Genomic DNA, 15,931 nt, shown 5'->3' on the forward strand with positions numbered 1-15,931 from the left:
CAGGGCTGAGGAAGAACTACTAAGATCAATCCCATTCACGATAGCCACAAAAACAATAAAGTACCTTGGAATAAATTTAACCAAGGAGGTCAAAGACCTCTATGATGAAAATTACAAAACACTAAAGAAAGAAATAGAAGACGACACAAAAAAATGGAAAAACCTGCCATGCTCATGGATTGGAAGAATCAATATCATCAAAATGTCCATTCTCCCAAAAGCAATTTACAAGTTCAATGCAATACCAATCAAAATACCAAAGTCATTCTTCAAAGACCTAGGAAAAACGATGCTGAAATTCATATGGAGAAATAGGAGACCCAGAATAGCTAAAGCAATCCTTTACAATAAAAACAAGGCTGGAGGCATCACAATTCCAGACTTCAAGGCATACTACAGGGCAGTTATAATCAAAATAGCCTGGTACTGGTACAAAAACAAATGGATAGACCAATGGAACAGAATAGAAACACTGGAGATCAATCCAAACATCTATAACCAACTCATATTCGACAAAGAACCTAAAACCAACCCCTGGAACAAGGACAGCCTCTTCAACAAATGGTGCTGGGAAAAATGGATGTCCACATGTCGCAGTATGAAGCAAGACCCCTACCTTACACCTTATACAAAAATCTACTCAACAGGATCAAAGAACTAGAGATGCGCCACGACACCATGAAACTAATTGAGAGCATAGGGGAAACCCTTCAAGATATCGGAATAGGCAAAGAATTCCTGGAGAAGACCCCACAGGCACGGGTAATCAAAGATAAAATAAATAAATGGGATTACCTCAAATTGAAGAGTTTCTTAACAGCAAAGAAAACAATCAGGAAAGCGAAGAGGCAACCAACAGAATGGGAGACGTTATTCGCAAACCACACAACAGATAAAGGATTAACAACTAGAATCTACACAATGATCAAAAAACACCACAGAATCAAAACAAACAACCCAATAAAAAATGGGCCAAGGACCTTAACAGACATTTTTCAAAAGAGGAAATCCAAATGGCCAACAGACACATGAAAAAATGCTCAGGATCCCTAGCCATCAGGGAAATGCAGATCAAAACCACAATGAGATTCCACCTCACTGCGGTTAGATTGGCTTACATACAGAAATCAACCAACAACAGATGCTGGTGAGGATGTGGAGAAAAAGGGACACTAATCCACTGTTGGTGGGAATGCAAACTGGTAAAGCCACTATGGAAGACAGTCTGGAGAATCCTCAGAAACCTGAATATAGCACTACCACAGGACCCAGCCATCCCACTCCTTGGAATATACCCAAATGGAATTAAAGGGGTGAAAAAAGCCATTTGCACCTCAATATTTGTTGCAGCTCAATTCACAATAGCTAAGACATGGAATCAACCTAAATGTCCATCAACGGATGACTGGATAAAGAAACTATGGGATATGTACTCTATGGAACACTATACAGCAATAAAAAAAAAAAAAAAAAAAAAAAAAAAAAAAAAAAAAAAACAATGAAATCCGGGCATTTACAACAAAATGGAGGAAGCTGGAAAACATCATGCTGAGTGAAATAAGCCAGTCCAAAAGGGACAAATATCACATGTTCTCCCTAATCGATGATAACTAAACGAGCACCTAAAATGATACCCATTGAAGTGAAATGGACACTATGAGAGACAATGACATGAGCAGCCCTTGTCTAGACTGTTGAGGAACAACTTACTATTTTGTTCCTTTAGTATTTTTGTTGTTGTTGTTGTTGTTGTTGTTGCTCGGTTTGCTCTACACAAGACCACTGGTTGAACTCTGCAATCAATGCACAACCATTCTTAAGTGTTTAAAAATTAACAGAAAATTGATCTCTATGAAACATAGGAGTGGGAATAAGAGAGGGAGGAAATATATAGGACGGCACATACTCACTCAGACCTAACTCCAATGGTGGAACTAGAAATGTGCCAGGGGATTTCAACTCAACCTTACCAAGGAGGCAGGTACCAATGCCAGCACACTTGGTAAAGTGATAAGTATAAATACACAACTGATCAAAAAGATAGGGTAAGTGTCGAAGAGATTACACAAATAAGACCAGTATAAGCAAATAATGAAAGATAGAATCAAAAGGCAGAGAATGATCCTGCGGGGGAAACAGGACACACAGCAGACTCACAGAATGACAAATGCCCAAAATAGCACTCCTGCCTCAGAATCAATCCTTGGGACATTCGGATCTGACTAAAAGGTCCATGAGAGTCTCACAGGTATGGGAAGCCATGACACGGTGGCAAAAAACAATCTAAATGAAAGATCCTGGTGAACAAGACCCCAGCAGAAGGATCAGGCCATCAAGGAGAGAGGCGCCTTTCTCTGAAGGGAGGAAGGAAGCTCCACTGTGATACGGCCTTGACTAAACAAATTCAGAGTTGGTGAACTCAAGGGGCTTCCATAGCCTAGACAGCTCATAGCAAGAGTCTTGGGTGATTGCTGACATCATAAATAAGAGTGCCAATTGTTAAATCAACAACAGGAGTCACTGGGTTCATGCTCCCCACATAGGATCTCTGTCCTTAATGTGTTCTACTATGAAACTTAAAAACAACACTACTAGTCGAACAATACCCTATACCTTGTGCGGTTGTGTGAGTGCAGCCTGTTGAAATCCCTGCTTAGTATATACTAAGTTGATCTTCAGTATATGAAGGTAATTGAAAATGAAACGTGATGAAGGGTGGGATGGGAGAGGGAGTGGGAGAGGGGAGGGCCACGGGAGGGAGGGAGGTTGGGGAGGGGGAAGCCACAACAATACAAAAGTTGCATTTTATATTTTACTTAAAACTATTGGTTGAACTCTGTAACTAATACACAATTACTCTTAGGTGTTTAATTAATGCTATAACTAGTACTCAAATAGTATTTTACACTTTGTGTGGGAGCAAAATGAGGAAATCTTTACTTAATATATGCTAAATTGATCTTCTTCATATAAAGATAATTGAAAATTAATCTTGATGTAAGGGGAATGGGAGAGGGAGTGGGAGAAGGGAGCGTTGTGGGTGGGAGGGAAGTTACGGGGGGAAGGGGGAGGAAGCTATTGTAATCCATAAGCTGTACTTTGGAAATTTATGCTCATTATAAAAAAAAAATGCAGGAAGCCGGCACCACGGCTCAATAGGCTAATCCTCCGCCTGTGGCGCCGGCACACCAGGTTCTAGTCCTGGTCGGGGCTCCAGATTCTGTCCAGGTTGCCCCTCTTCCAGTCCAGCTCTCTGCTATGGCCCAGGAAGGCAGTGGAGGATGGCCCAAGTCCTTGGGCCCTGCACCCGCATGGGAGACCAGGAGAAGCACCTGGCTCCTGTCTCCAGATCAGCGCAGTGTGCCGGCCACAGCGCTGGCCACAGCGGCCATTGGAGGGTGAACCAACAGCAAAGGAAGACCTTTCTCTCTGTCTCTCTCTCTCACTGTCCACTCTGCCAGTCAAAAAAAAAAAAAAAAAACACAACAACAACAACAACAACAACAAAAAAAACAAAAACCATGCAGGCTTTTGACCTAGTGGTTAAGCCACTGCCTAGGAAGCTTATATCCCACATTGGAGAACCTGGGTTCAATTTCCGTCTCCAGCTCCTATTCCAGCTTCTTGCTAATGTGGATTGTGAGAGGCAACAGTGATGACTCAGGTGGTTGGGTTCCTCCCACCGACCTGAGAGATCTGCACTGAGTTTGAGCTCCTGGCTCTTGTCTTTGGCCCTTACCCAGCCCTGGTCAGTGCAGGCATTTGGAGAGTGAACCAGCAGATGGGATCTCCCTCTCTCTCTCTCTCAAATAAATACATACATTTTTGTCTTAAATCGCAGGCTCATAGGCTCTGGGTCAGAATACAAGAATCTGCATTAAAAAGAATTCACAAAGATTTAATTGCAAAGACATTTATTAAAGTGTCATTTCAAAAATTAAAAATTTTAAACAAACCAAAGTTCCAAAAAGTGACCCAAATTTCCGCTATCAAGGAATAAATATTATGTGGCTTTTCCAACTGATGCTGTAGATATGAGTTTCTTGGCTTGGTTAGATTTAGTGTTATACTGCTAAATGAAAATAGAATCTTATAAAAGTATTTAATAATTTCAGGATATTTGTTTATCTGGAAAAAAACACAAAAGAATATGCATCAGTATATGCATTAATAACAAATACCATTTTCCCTATAATATTTGTTTATAGCTTGTGTGAACAAAAGCAACATTTTGTCAAGGGAAGAGCTTTTGAGGGCCTTGCTTTGTGTTGTGACAGTTGGAACAGGAGGAGAGAATGATAACATCATGTATGTCATGCATTTGAAATCAGAAACTTGCCAAGTAGATAAAGGTACGGGGTGACTGACTCATAGGGCCAACGACAGAAACCTGGGAGTTTCTGACTTAACAGAATGCCTCCTACATCTTGATTGAGTCAATAAAGGTGTTATCAGTTATTTGGGTAAAGAAAAACACCCTGGAGACTGGTTTGGCAAGCTGGATCATAAGGCCCAGTCAGTGAATGCATACAAACAAGTTAGTTGCAACATACATGGTTCTGCAGTCCCCAGGTAAACCAAGTTCACAACAGATCTTAAGGCACTGCCAGTAAGGAATAAAGGCTAAGGATGGCATTAGATAATCAATTCTGGAATGGGCTAAAATGACAAATAAAATTTTTTGTCTTCTCTCTACTTCATAAATTTAGAGGCATGGCCACCTTAGACCAGCTAATCTCTGGAAATAAATGACTGACCTCTAAATTCTTGAATCTTAAATTCCATTCTTTGATCATGATATTCTACCTGCCCACTTCTGTCATCCTGGTAGGTTCTTTCAACCCATAGAACTACTAGTATCTTCCTGGTTATTCGTGTTTGCAAATATATTTATATATATGAATTATCTCTCCCATAGGTTTATTCATATATAGGTATGAATATATACCATATACTAGTATATATAAATACTAGTAGCTAACAGCTCTGAAATGCCCACTCTGCTTTCCAATCCTTGCTTGAAGTACTTTAAACACAAGGATACTTTGAAAGTTCATGGAAGTGGCCAGTATTGTGGTGCAAGGGTTGAACACTTATGATGCTGGCATCCCATATCAGAAATCTTCTTCTAGTCTTGGCTGCTTTTCTTCTGACCCAGCTTCCTTCTAGTGTGCCTGGGGAAGCAGCAAAAGATGTCCCAAGTACCTGAGCCTCTGCCATGCATGTGGGAGACTTGGATGTAGTTCTGAGCTCCTGACTTTGGCCTGGCTCAGCCCCAGTGGTTGTTGCCATTTGGGGAGTGAACCACGGGGTAGAAGATCTCTCTCTCATCTCTCCCTCCCTCCTCTCTATTACTTAGCCTTTCAAATAAATAAATATTTTTTAAAGTCTATGAAAAATGGTATTAAAAGATAAATCTATTTTGGTGCAAAAATTTCTGAAATCCTTGCAATTTTTTGATCATATCCATTTTCCATTTTTGAAGAGTCCGACCCCCTTCATACATTATCCATTTTAATCCTCACAACAAACCTGGGTTGTAGGTGCTATTATTTTCATTTTATAAATTAAGAAACAGGGATTAACTTGCTTGAGGCCTTGGAAGTAGTATTGGTAGACCTGGATTCAAGCCCAGGTTTATCTGACTCTACCCTCTTAATCACCTTATTTACATAGAAATCTGTTTGGGAGATACATACCAAATTCTTAAGTAATTACTGGGGTTATGGAGGAATCCCCACTCTATTTTTACTTTCTATCTTGTTTTGATTTCTAGCAATACAAATCAAGCATATCTCAACTAGAAAAATTCTATCCTTTCAATTTATCAATTCCTACAATTTCCTTGCTTTTGGCCGGTCTACTCTCCCTGTTTGCAAGTCCAAATAACCCTCCATTCTGGTCTTATTCCTACTTGGCAGATGTTTCTAGAAAAAGTACATCACCACATGGACTGACTCCATGGCTAAGGAGTAAATTCCAGCCGTCTTGGGATCTAGATGGGGCTCAGAAAGCCTCATGCATCCACAAGAAAATACACTCACCTCTATCAGATTTTCATTCCATTTGATCTCTAATATTCAGGCTATAGCCATGTCTCTTTGCTTTTTTTCTCCAAACACTGTCTTAAAATCAGTCTGCATTTACTGCACTGAATTCCTATCTCTGCTCCTTACTGAATTCTTGCTTCACCCCCCCCCCCCATTATACTAACTCGGTGTTAAAGGTCACCAATTCTAGCTTAACTGCCAAACCCCGTAGCCCTTTTTCAGTTTCCATTCATGCAGTTTAGCCAAGGGTTGATCAAACTCATCTTCTAAAGCCTCCTCTCTCTAGACTTATGTAGAACTTCTCCCCTTCCCTTTTCCATCTTCACATTGATCAATATTTCACAATTTCACTCACTAGCTCTTCTTCCTCCTACCTTCCTTGAATGAAGTGTTCCTTCGAACTCTCTCTCCCTCTTCTACCTCTACTCTTTCTACAAACTCTGATGGCTAATTCTATGCATCAACAGCATTTTTACTTCCAAATAAACAACTTCTTTTCAAGTCTCCATGTTGAGCTGTAGACTTGCACAATTAACTCCTACAGGATGGTTCTGGAAGTGTGCCAGCTCAGAGGAGGGGAGCATCATCCTGCTTCGTAGTGTTTGCCCACTTCTGTGGTATAAAGTCTCCAACCAGGGTCGATTTCAAGTTAACAATGTGCTATACTTTGAATATTCCCTCCAAAACTCAAGTTGAAATTTAACTACCACTGTAACAATATTAAGAAGTGGGACCTTTAAGAGGTGGCTAGACTTTGAGGACTCTGCCCTCAAGAATGAATTAATACCATTATCACAGGAGTGACTTAGTTATCTTGGGAGTGAGTTCTTGATGAAAGAATGAGTTCTGCCTCATTTTTCTTGCTCTCTCTGTCTCTCATATACATGCTTACCTGCTGTTCTATGATGTTATGATGTTGGAGTCATGATCTTTGAATTCCTAGCCCCCCAAATCATGAGCTAAATAAATTTCTATTGTTTATAATTTACCCAGAATGTAGTAATCTGTTCTAGCAGCAGTAAATGGACTAAGACACACTGTGAAAATACTGAATACAGAGTTGGAAAGAAATATGCCCGAGTGGCTCTCTTGATCTGATGGAAGTCAACTCCAATACCACTATTGCCTGGGTATCTGAGAATGAATGTTCTCAAGGATAGGAAAAACATTTTATACCTGTTAATACATTTACATGCAATAAAAAAAGCTCTATGACTAAGCACTTAATGTTACCACATGTGATGTGCTTTAAAATTTATCATGTTCCATTTCATTGAAAAAATATTTTAACTCCCCATGCAGATTTCATAAGCTATTAATGGCTCAAGGACCACAGTTTTTAAAATGTCATCCTCTGGACGTTCGAAGTTGATATATGTAGAATTGCATTTATCTCATCTTGTTCCTGTCCCTGTTTTCTCAACTAATGGCACCATGTCATCTATCTGCTTTCCTAACTAGAAATCTTAGGGCCATATTGGATGGATCCACTTTCTTCATCCTTCACATCCATTTCTGTCTCATTGGTATCTCTCAAGCAGATACTTCAGTCTCCAGTACCATGCTCAATCTCTGGTTCATATCATCACCTTCCATCCAAAAGCCTCCTTTTTGTCCCTCTCATCTCAATTCATCTCCCAAAAGTCAGTAATGCTACCGCTCTGCCTAAAAACTTTGAAGTCTTCACATTGCCCGAAGATAGTTTTTATTTATTAAAGAAGCATTTATTAGGCAACTACTGTATGCTAGGTTCATATTGGGGGCAGGAAATAAAAATGACACAGATGCTCACTGTCTAAACTCTATTGTTTTACTCAGAGGACCCTTTTGGTAAGCCCAGCTGACATTTTCACTCTTATCTTCTACTCTGTTCTGTTATTACATCCCTGATAGTCTTGACACATGGAAGAACTTGGCATTTCCAGTGTATCTTTCACTTTCAGGCCCCTATGCCTTTGCTCATGTAGTCCTTTATTTCAGATAAGTTCCTACTCTTTTTGTTTGTTTGTTTGTTTGTTTTTGTGTGTGTGTTTTGCAAAATAGCAAGGTTTTACTGGGACAGAACGTAAGGGGGTGGGGGAGAGAGGCTTTCATTCTTGAAAGCCACTGTTTTGGTAGTCTTTTTGCACAAAATCTTAAGAATTTTTTAAAGATTTATTTATTTACTTGAAAGTCAGAGTTATACAGAGAGAGGAGAGGCAGAGAGAGAGAGGTCCTCCATCCAATGGTTCACTCCCCAGATGGCCGCCACGACCGGAGCTGCGCCAATCTGAAGCCAGGACCCAGGAGCCTCCTCCAGGTCTCCCACATGAGTGCAGGGGCCCAGAACTTGGGCCATCTTCTACTGCTTTCCCAGGCCACAGCAGAGAGCTGGATCGGAAGAGGAACAGCCGGGACTAGAACCGGCGCCCATATGGGATGCCGGTGCTTCAGGCCAGGGTGTTAGCCTGCTGCGCCACAGTGCTGGCCCCAAGAAGTTTTAAATATTTAATGTGTTAACACACATAGTTCAAATAAGTTAATAGCTCTTAAGTACTAATGAAGAAAAAAATGAGTCTCCCATATCAAATCACCAATATCCAACACTTATCCCACTCTAATTCCCAAAACTTTTCATGCTTTCTGATTTTGGATGTCTGGTCGTCATATTCATGTTTCCAAAATAACACACTATATCATTATTTCTTGATATATTATCTTGGGCTCTGTCTACCTAAATTCTCCTAGGAGAGGTCAGGATTTAGTTCATATACTCACTGGTCTTAGCTTCTCCCTTCTCTAACCCACCTAACAAAGCTACATGTCCTTGCTCACCCACTACTGTCTTCTCTCTGCAAAGATTCTGCATACTCAAACCTCTGCGTCCTCTTCCATCAGCTGTAGACAGGGTCTCTTGACTCTCCACTCTGGAACGAACACCTTTGTCACCCAACCTTCTCTCCCTGGCTCCTCACTCCTACAGTCTTGTCCATATAAAAAAATCCACATTTTATATTCTCTTACACAGCCACAGTTTATTCTTCTATGGCTTGTCTACAAGTTGAAAATCAATAAGCACTGCTTCCAGAATTAGATTGAGGGAGCACTGTTCTCTGCAATCTAGTGGAACACTCTGATCATGCTTGCTTCTCTCGGCCATTCTTGGATTTCAAATTTAAATGGAGACTCCTATTTGAACTACACCCCCTACCAGCCCCCGTAGTTCTAAATTGATCCATATTAAGGTGCATCACACTTGCATTAAGTATTTCCTTGATATTTCTTCCTTAGAGTTCCTATTTTTTACTTTAGACTTTATTGAAAAATTTTTTTTCCTTTGCATTCTGTCACCTTCAAACAAACACAAGATTTACAAGTATCTGTCATATTTTCAGTTGTATCGAGTTCCATTTTTCCCTACAGCCTTCCTTTTCCCGTCAAGAAGGATTGTGTCTAGGACTAAGCATAGACACCACCCTGAGATCTTCCCTTCTGTCCAACTGAGTTGCAGTCAATTTAGATTGCATCTCTTACAATGAGGAACATGCCCACATCTTTCTCAAGACAATAACTCATTTCACTGAAGTCCCATAGACTCTGTATTTACTTATATGGGTAGCATTTTATGCTGTTTTTTTTTTTTTTATCATTCAGGGTGTGGACTTGAGATAATGACTAACATGGAATTGGCACTTAGTTATACACTATCTAAATTAAAATTCACTAGTGCATTATTTACAGTTTAATCAAATGTATTGATTGAAGCTATGAGCCATCACTTTCACATGTATTAGAGAGCCAATAAACACTACCTGTTGGTGGGAAATGGGAGCAGCAATTAAGAGGAAAGAAATAGTTCAACAGGAGGAGCAGGATAAATTTTACCTTAGTGGTTAAGATGCTGGTTGAGATGTCTGCATCCTATTTCGTAATGTCTGGGTTCCCTTTGCAGTTCCAACTCCCTGTTTCCAGGCTCCTGCTAATGCAGATCCTGGGAGGCAGCAGAAATGGCTTGAATAGTTAGGTTTCTGCCATCTACCTGGGAGGTCTGGATTGAATTCCAGGCTTCTAGCTTTGATCTTGGCTCAGTGTTAGCCAATGCTAGTATTTGAGGAATGTGCCAGAGGATGGAAGCTGTCAGTCTGCCTCTATCTCTGTCTCTCAAATAAATAAGTTTAAAGAAAAAAAGAAATAGCTTAACAAAGAACCAACTTATAAACACAGTACTTTCACCACATAAAACTAAAATATAACCCACATTAGACTCACCCTATAATCTATGTGTCTGTGTTGACTTTGCCTTTTGGAGTGTGAGAAATATTATTAACTCTTATTTTAAAAAATTTTTTGTTTATTTTCATTTTATTTGAAAGGAAGGGAGACAAAAATAGATCTACCCACTTATTTGCTCTCCAAATATCCACAACAGCCAGGACTAGGCCAGACTGAGGGCAGGATCCCAGAACTCTATGTGGGTCTCTCTGCCCCCCAAAGGTATATATTAGTGGAAGCTGGATATCAAGCCAAGTGGTTGAAGTACAAACCAGGCACTCCCATAAAAGTGGTAAGAGTCCCAAGAGACAACCACTGCACCAAACATCCACCCCTATTAATTTCACTTAATCAGCTGGCCAGATAAAATACAGTGGCCCTCATTAAATTTGAACTTCCAGCAAACAACAAATACATTTTGAGTATATCTGAAATATTGCTGGGAAATACTTATACTAAAAAGCTATTTATCTGAAATTCAGACTTAACTGAATGTCTTACCATTTTATTTGCTAAATCTGGGCACTCTACATTGGGTATTTCTCAGGGCACTAATCTGCAAAATGCCAGCTACCCTGGGAATCCCCGGGGAGTATGATCTGATGACAGTAGGAGGTAGTATGCATAAAATATTTTATATTCCTTTCCAGGCCTGTTCTCAAAGTTCACCCCTTTAGGGTATGGTGCTGGCTCTCCGGCTTCTTCATCTGGTTTTAAGGTAAACCAATGGAGGGACTCGGAGTTCTCCTACGTGAGGCATAAGGTACTTTTTAGATTAATACTCTGGGGCTGTTCAGTGCACAGGGGACAAATCCGGGAAATACAGGAAAAGGTCATGAGGCCGATACAGTTTTATGAAAATCTTTATTAAGTTACTGCTTTTATAAAGCTGTTTGTTTTAGGTGACACACACTGGATGAATGTTTCTGTGGGCCAGGCTGGGGCCTTAGCATTTCACATGCATTTGCATGTCATTCTCACCAGGTGACTGGGGTTGACCTTCGATTATCTTTATTTTAGGGCCCAGGAGACTGAGAGGCAGAGAGGATGCACCTGCCCAGGGTCACGCCACCAGTAAATGGGAGAAACAAGCGACCACCTGTGTCTTCTTCCTGCAGAGACCTCAGTGCAAAGACAAATTTGTCTCCAGTTCCCTCACCTCGCCAAAAAAAAACTCCACTATCTTAAAAAATGTAAAACTTTAATACCACACACGCATATCAAATCACTTTTACTGAGTTTCTGAGGGTTTAAATGATTACTTTTTAATTGATTAGAAAATGAATGGCGGCAAAGCGTTGGAAAATAAAGGAGGAAGTTTGAGTTAAACCCCAGTTAATTCTGGGTTTAAATGAGCTATGAAATACCCCTCTTCTAAAGAGGTGCCCACAGCTCAGAGCCGTTCTGCCCGCTGTATTTCTACGGAGAAATGAGACGGACACCACGCAGGCCGTGCGACCCAGAGGGCACTTGAGACCACAGATGCGTGGGCTGTGATTTCGTGAACATCGTGAATGCAGAGGACGCGATGAAACCAGCAAGATGGGCTTGCTGTGGGCGAATTAAGCAAGGAACAGATCCTGGTGTGCGCAGGTCAGCCTGCCACAGCTGATCAGGACCCTGTCTGAGAGCAGCAACTGGGGAGCATAGCGCCACCCCGGCCACCGTGGGGCTCCGGGGTGCGGCACCCGAGCCCTGGCGGGGGATGTCGGGCGCGCGGGAGCACTCTGGCGTCCCGGGCCGCCGCTGCGGGCGGGAGGCCGGCGGCCGCACGCCCCTCCCTGTCCCTCCTCCCGCCGCGCTGGGGGAGGAGAGGGTCGGGGCGATCAGGCGGCGCGGGGCGGGCCGAGTGCACTGCCCCCGCTGCCCACCCCGGAGCTGGCCGGTCCCCCCGAAGCCGCGGTGCCCGCACCAGGCCAGAGGCCCCGCAGAGCTGGCGGCTAGAAGCAGTGGTGTTTTGCGCACTCGGGTCGTGTTGGTGAGTGCGGAACGCGCCCGCGGAGCTTGGTTCCCGCGAGCAGCTTAGGCTGCGTCCGGGTAAGCTGGGGAGGCGGCGGCCGCGGCGAGGTGGGAGCGAGAGGAGAGGCGCTGTCGCGGGGCTGGCAGCCCGGACTAGCTGCCTGGGCTCGCACCGGCCCTTCAGCGGGGTGACGGGACTCAAAGCCAGTTCTCTCAAACTTTTCCCGAGAAAGCAACCCTAAGAATTCCGTGCTGAAGGGAAGAATCGGGTCACGAGTTATCTTGTGTGTAGGTCACCTACTGGGACACACACACGCTTTAGGGGCGCACTGCTTTTTGGGGAGCCCAGTTCTGAGCTGCTGCTGCTGCAGGAACAGAATTATAAAAGCAAAGCCATCCCTTCCCTCACCCTCCATCCCGCACCCGGGAGCAGCCTCCTGCTGGCCGGGTAAAATCAAAGCTTATTCTCCCCTGCGTTAAGAGGACGCCTGAGCTTTATAAACAACTTTGGCAAAATCGGAAAACAGAAGAACATTGCTCTTCTCTTCCTCTCCTCGAGCTCCGACTGGAAGCTCCTGTCGCTGCAAAGAAGTTCGTACTTCTCTGCACCTTGTGATTCTTGGGCTCGCTGGCGAGGTGTGAGTGGATCCTTAAAGGCAAGCAGGTCTCCTGGTGCGCGCGGCTCAGCCTGCCACAACTTTTCTTCCATCCAAATGAGAATGCTGAGCTGGGAGACCGGTATAGCACCAGCAAATTTTTCCATCACCTGAAGTCCCAGGGGGCCGAGGACTAAACTTGGGTGAACACTGGGTCATTAAGAAGTGTCCTGCTCAGTAAGGCGCAGGTGAGCTGTCGGCATCCAGGTAGTCTGCTTCACAGAGCGAATTCTCGTCTTTTGCATCTTCCAGCGTGGCTGCCACAGCGGCTTGCACTTGGCCACTGGGCGGTGCTTTTGCTGTCCCAAACATTTGTGCAGGAGGAGCTGCGGCTAGCCACGTGGCCATGCTCTGTATTGCAGTGAGTCCCTCAAGGTCAGTACCCGGGTCTGCAAACTGTCTCTGACAACAAAGGAGCCACTGAAGAGTTAGGGAGGCTGTTGCGACGGTTCAGCCACACTGGTGGTGCCGTTGAGAAATCCCTCCTGAGGTGTGAACCACTTGCCCAGCACCCAGGACTTGACCCTCAAAACAGATCCCCGGACAGCTGGTTCCTTATTTCCAACTCTTTAGCGAGGAGGAACTCTCACGGACCTAACCACATCCCCTCACCCGGTTGATTTGCACCCAGATGCAACTCAGCGCCCTCTCTGAAGCTCTTGCAGCAGAGAGCATTAAGAAACGTGAAAGCGAGGAGGTGGCTAGTTAAAGTAGAAGAGGACAGAGAGGGGAGGGGACGGAGAGGGGGTTCAGCCTGCCTGGTCAGAGGGCAGGCGGTTTCAAGCCAGGCTCCCTTCAGGTTGGGCAGCTGGTGGAGTTGCTTGCTTGCTTGCTTGCTTGCTTTCAAAGTCAGAGTTACAAAGAGAGAGAAGAGGCAGAGAGAGAGAAAGGTCTTCCATCTGCTGGTTCACTCCCCAATTGGCCACAACAGCCAGAACTACAGCAATCCAAAGCCAGGAGCCAGGAGCTTCTTCTGGGTCTCCGGGTGCAGGGGCCCAAGGACTTGGGCCATCTTGTACTGCTTTCCCAGGCATAGCAGAGAGCTGAATCAGAAGTGGAGCAGCTGGGACTCAAACCAGTGCCTATATGGGATGCCAGCGCTTCATTTATTATACGTAAAAATACCGTTGCCATGAAACACACCAACAGTGAAAACCAATGCTAAAATAATAGTGGGCTTAATTGTGAAAGTTGGTTGTGTACCACCAGAAATTTAAAAAAATAGAATATCTGAAGATGGGAATTGGGAAAAAATAAAAATAAAACTGTGGGGGATAGAAATTTGCCTTTGTCCTGTGGATGGCTGTGCAGAGATCCCTGAGTGCAAAGTTAACCTGCTGCGCCACAGCACCGCCCCCCCCCCCGGAGTTGCTTCTTCAGCGGCTTGTTGGGGAGGTGCAGAGGGCTACATGGACCCTGGTAAGGTGGGAGGGGACGGGCACAAAGGCTTCCTGGTGACATTTATGGTGATTGTGTGGAATGTCTCAGGGGAGGGGCTTTCCCAAGCAGTAAGCCTCTCACTAGTGCCAGTTTCATCAGGTTTGCAGTTTAGGCCTCCGTGGCCTAGAGGGTTCTAACTCTATATAGACCTGAGCAGCCCCTGGCAAAGTCAGATGGAGTTTAGGAGCTGCCTTGCTATACGTATCTTTGCCTGACACCCCAGAAGATGCACCTTTCCTGGAAAAGGAGGCAATCATCGGGTTTTTAATAAGAAGATTCATCTTAAACCTGATTTTGTTTTTTCGCTGCATTGAGCCTGACTGACCCTTCCAGGTGAGAAAGTTCCATTAAAACATAAGCCTTGAAGTGAACATGTTGAATGAAAGAAATTGACGGAGAACATTTAGTCCTAAAATCATAGAGTTCCAGAGTTCTGGGGACGCTTTGTGGTTTGAGGGCATGAGCCGTGGGTGCTTGCTGCCTTTCCCTAGGAAGCCAGGCATGCGTTACGTACCTTCCGCTCAGTATGCAGGGATGGCTCATAAACACTGAGAGAAACAGGCTAATAAATGTAAGCATGCAGCTTTTTTTTTTTTCAAAATATAAAATTAGCAAGGAGGAGAAGGAAAAAGACTAAGTGTTCTATAAGCATAGATTTTAATGAGTATTAGCTAGTTGATTCCTAGAAGGAGCTGAGTCCATTCATTTTTCTGTTTAAAAAAAGAGCAGCTAGGCCGGCGCCGCGGCTCACTAGGCTAATCCTCTGCCTAGCGGCGCCGGCACACCGGGTTCTAGTCCCGGTCGGGGCTCCGGATTCTGTCCCGGTTGCCCCTCTTCCAGGCCAGCCCTCTGCTGTGGCCAGGGAGTGCAGTGGAGGATGGCCCAGGTGCTTGGGCCCTGCACCCCATGGGAGACCAGGAAAAGCACCTGGCTCCTGGCCATCGGATCAGCGCGGTGCGCCGGCCGCAGCGCGCCGGCCGCGGCGGCCATTGGAGGGTGAACCAACGGCAAAAAGGAAGACCTTTCTCTCTGTCTCTCTCTCTCTCACTGTCCACTCTGCCTGTCAAAAAAAAAAAAAAAAAAAAAAAAAAAAAAAAAAAAGAGCAGCTAGTAGGTACCAGGCACTAAGGATAGAGCAGTGGATAAAAGCAATATGCTCTCTGCTGGCATTGAATTCACATATTAGAATTGAGCATTAAGCAAAATGAGTGCCTGTAGTGAGAAATATCTTGAAGAAAAATAGAGCAGTGTGGAATAATGTCATTTTGTGCAGGGTGTGTGTGTGTGTGTGTGTGTGTTAGACAGGTAGGAGTATCCTGACTTCTTCAATTGGGTCTTTTTTTTTTTTTTGATAGAGTGGACAGTGAGAGAGAGAGACAGAGAAAGGTCTTCCTTTGCCGTTGGTTCACCCTCCAATGGCCGCTGCAGCTGGCGCGCTGCGGCCGGCGCACCGCACTGATCCGATGGCAGGAGCCAGGTACTTATCCTGGTCTCCCATGGGGTGCAGGGCCCAAGGACTTGGGCCATTCTCCACTGCACTCCCTGGCCACAGCAGAGAGCTGGCCTGGAAGAGGG

At 44.1% G+C, this 15,931-nt stretch overlaps 1 protein-coding gene and 1 long non-coding RNA gene across 9 annotated transcripts in view; both read left to right on the forward strand.

Moving 5' to 3' along the window:
* Positions 1–2,285: 2,285 nt before the first annotated feature.
* LOC103349771 (uncharacterized) lies at positions 2,286–11,529 on the forward strand. Its single transcript, XR_001794229.3, has 3 exons — positions 2,286–2,688; positions 10,952–11,064; positions 11,322–11,529. It is a non-coding gene; the product is annotated as an uncharacterized lncRNA (long non-coding RNA).
* Positions 11,530–11,933: 404 nt separating this feature from the next.
* The window catches only part of PLA2G7 (phospholipase A2 group VII), a 45,143-nt gene continuing 41,145 nt past the window's right edge, over positions 11,934–15,931 (forward strand). The window contains exons 1-2 of one of the 8 annotated variants that reach the window (XM_051855660.2): positions 11,934–12,279; positions 13,169–13,291. In XM_051855660.2, the coding sequence (XP_051711620.1) occupies positions 13,263–13,291 (29 nt within the window). In that variant the 5' untranslated portion in view covers positions 11,934–12,279; positions 13,169–13,262. Of the gene's footprint in view, positions 13,105–13,168; positions 13,292–15,931 lie in introns of all 8 variants that reach the window. The other 7 variants (XM_070074025.1, XM_017345163.3, XM_017345165.3 and 4 more) reach the window with 7 other exon arrangements.

The sequence above is a fragment of the Oryctolagus cuniculus genome, chromosome 5 (assembly GCF_964237555.1).
Source record: "Oryctolagus cuniculus chromosome 5, mOryCun1.1, whole genome shotgun sequence".
Lineage (NCBI taxonomy): Eukaryota > Metazoa > Chordata > Mammalia > Lagomorpha > Leporidae > Oryctolagus > Oryctolagus cuniculus.